Genomic DNA, 2,608 nt, shown 5'->3' on the forward strand with positions numbered 1-2,608 from the left:
TATATGATTAGCTGTGATTATACCAACAGTTGTTGATAACTGATGCAAAATATATTACTCGCGTTACAAACCGCTGAAATTGGGTTTTGTGACAATTTTAAACTGGCACAAATAGTAAATAATCCACCGAAATTTCCTGTATTTCTTATAGTGTCTCGACCATCACAATAGCGATGACGAGGCAGTGGGCAACAGTGAGGCATGACCAAGAGGCAAGAAATTAAAGAAGCTAACAACGCAATAAGAAGAAAGAGAAGGGAACAACACTGACAGGGTTGCATGCTACAAAGAGATTGACGAGGGCTAGCAAAGAAGAGAATAGGCAACTCGATGTTAAACTAGCTAGGATTGGGTTCAAAATTTTGGTTTTTTTTTTTAATTTCAAAAATCTTTTAAATAGGAAATTAAAAATCGCAATTGTCTAACCAAATTTTTTATCGGTTTTATGTAAATAAATTTTGTATATGAATCGAACGGAATCAGATTGAGAAGTCGATTCCCTATTAATTAGATCAAACTAATAGATCCAATTCAATTTTTAGAACATATAGAATTATCCTTGTTTTAAAAAATATATATTTTATTTATTATCATTATTTTTAACTATCATACAAATACTTATTTGATTACCAAAAAATACTTCTAATAAGGAGAACGAGGATATTTTTTCCTCCAAATATGTATTTCACACCAACTAAATTCTTATAAAAATAAACAAACAATTCAAACGATAGGATCAAATAAAGCACGATTTGATGGTGAAATGCATGTAGAAAAAATAAATCCTCTTCTTCCCTTAAAATACAAGTGTATGTTTTTCCTCATTAATTAATAGACAAGCGAAGACTTTTTCTTAACACATTAAGAACTTATTCACATACAAAAATATATGACATAACAATAATCTTCCACTTCCTAAGAAAATTAAATTAAAGATACAACAAACTTTAACTAATTAAATTCCACTTCTTTGTTAATTTTGGCAATAAGGTAAAGAGGATTCTTCTTGTGTTGTGTTATTCCCGGCAACATTTGAGTATCAATATCTTCTATTTTCATACCTTCCGGAAGTTCCCAATCAAAGGAGTAAAGAAGATTAGCAAGAATAAGATCAAGTGAAGCAAGTCCCATATGCATACCTGGACAAATTCTTCGACCAGCACCAAATGGAATCAACTCAAAATGTTGTCCAAGAAAATCTATATCACTACCTAAGAATCTCTCAGGATAAAATTCATATGGGTCTTTCCAAGCTTCAGGATCTCTATGAATAGCCCAAGCATTCACATACACTATAGTCTTGCTTGGAATTTCGTACCCATTTATAATGCAAGTTTTGTTTGTTTCTTTTGGTACAAGTGGTACTGGTAAATGCAATCTTAAAGTTTCTTTCATCACAGCTTTAAAATAGATACACTTTTGAATATTTTCTTCTTCTAAGAAATCTTTTTGACCTCCAAAGTTTCTAATTTCTTCTTGAACTTTCTTCATTACTCTTGGATTTTTTATTAGTGCGGTCATAGCCCAAACTGTTGTGGCTGCAGTTGTATCCGTTCCTGCTACAAGTATATCCTATAAAAGAAAATTAAATAAAATTAACAAAGTAAGTACATTTAATGAAAATGGCCCTTAAGCTTTTTTATAATTCTAAAGCTAAGAAAAAAGTACAAACCATAAACAGCGCTTTGATGTGATTAATAGTGAGGTCAAAGGAGAATGAACGTTGGTTCTTTAATTGAAGCAAGACATCAATGATATCTTCTCCGTTAGAAGAATCTCTATTAGGATCCATGTGTTCATCGATCACTTCTTGATAAAACTTATCCAACTCCTTGAAAATTTTATTAAGACGGGCATGCATTCCATTGAGTCGATCAATCCAACCCAAGAAAGGAATATAATCCGAAACAAAGAAGCCACCCAACATTGCTTGACATTCATTGAACAAATCATGGAACCTACTCCTTTCAACTCCTTCATCTTCATACCTTCTTCCAAAGGCAATCCTACAAATAATAGTGCTTGTTAGAGAAATTATCATTTCATTCAAATTTGTCACCTTTTTTGATGATGCATGGCTTGATATTTTCTTGATCCATTGCTTGACTTCAAATTTTCTTATTGAAGAAAAGCTTGTTACACGCCTAGAGCTAAGAACATGGGCTACACATATTTTTCTAGTTTCTCTCCAAAATTCATTGTATGGAGAAAAAGTTATCCCTAACCCATTGTAGGTTAATTTTTGCTGACCAATTAAGTTTGGTCTTCCGGCAAATTCACGGTCATGGTTTTTCAATGCTTCTTTGGCCAACTCAGGGGATGAAATAACAATTGCTTTCCTTAGACCTAATTGAAGGGAGAATATAGGGCCATATTTCTTTGAGAATTCAAATAGTTGAAGATAAAGGGAAGAATTATCTAATTGGTGAAGATTTCCAATTATTGGAAGCCCTCTAGGACCTGGTGGAAAGTCTTTTTTCTTGTTATGTGTTTGTTTTTGGAAGAAGAAGAAGATGAACAAAGGAAGAGTTAGACATAAAATTAAGACAAGTGCTGATACCATGTTGTATGTGGCTGGCCTCAACGAGTGATGAGGAGAAGAGCATTA

General features: G+C 32.7%; 1 protein-coding gene across 1 annotated transcript; it reads right to left on the reverse strand.

The window, feature by feature from the left end:
- Window positions 1-733: 733 nt before the first annotated feature.
- On the reverse strand, window positions 734-2,608 carry LOC107625908 (cytochrome P450 83B1-like). Its single transcript, XM_016328640.3, has 2 exons — window positions 1,673-2,608; window positions 734-1,572 (listed from the first exon to the last, which is right to left on the reverse strand). The coding sequence occupies exons 1-2, from the start codon at window positions 2,561-2,563 to the stop codon at window positions 952-954; spliced, it is 1,512 nt and encodes a 503-aa protein (XP_016184126.1). The 5' UTR covers window positions 2,564-2,608; the 3' UTR covers window positions 734-951.

The sequence above is a fragment of the Arachis ipaensis genome, chromosome B2, assembly GCF_059453495.1.
Source record: "Arachis ipaensis isolate K30076 ecotype BB chromosome B2, ASM5945349v1, whole genome shotgun sequence".
Taxonomy (NCBI): Eukaryota; Viridiplantae; Streptophyta; class Magnoliopsida; order Fabales; family Fabaceae; genus Arachis; species Arachis ipaensis.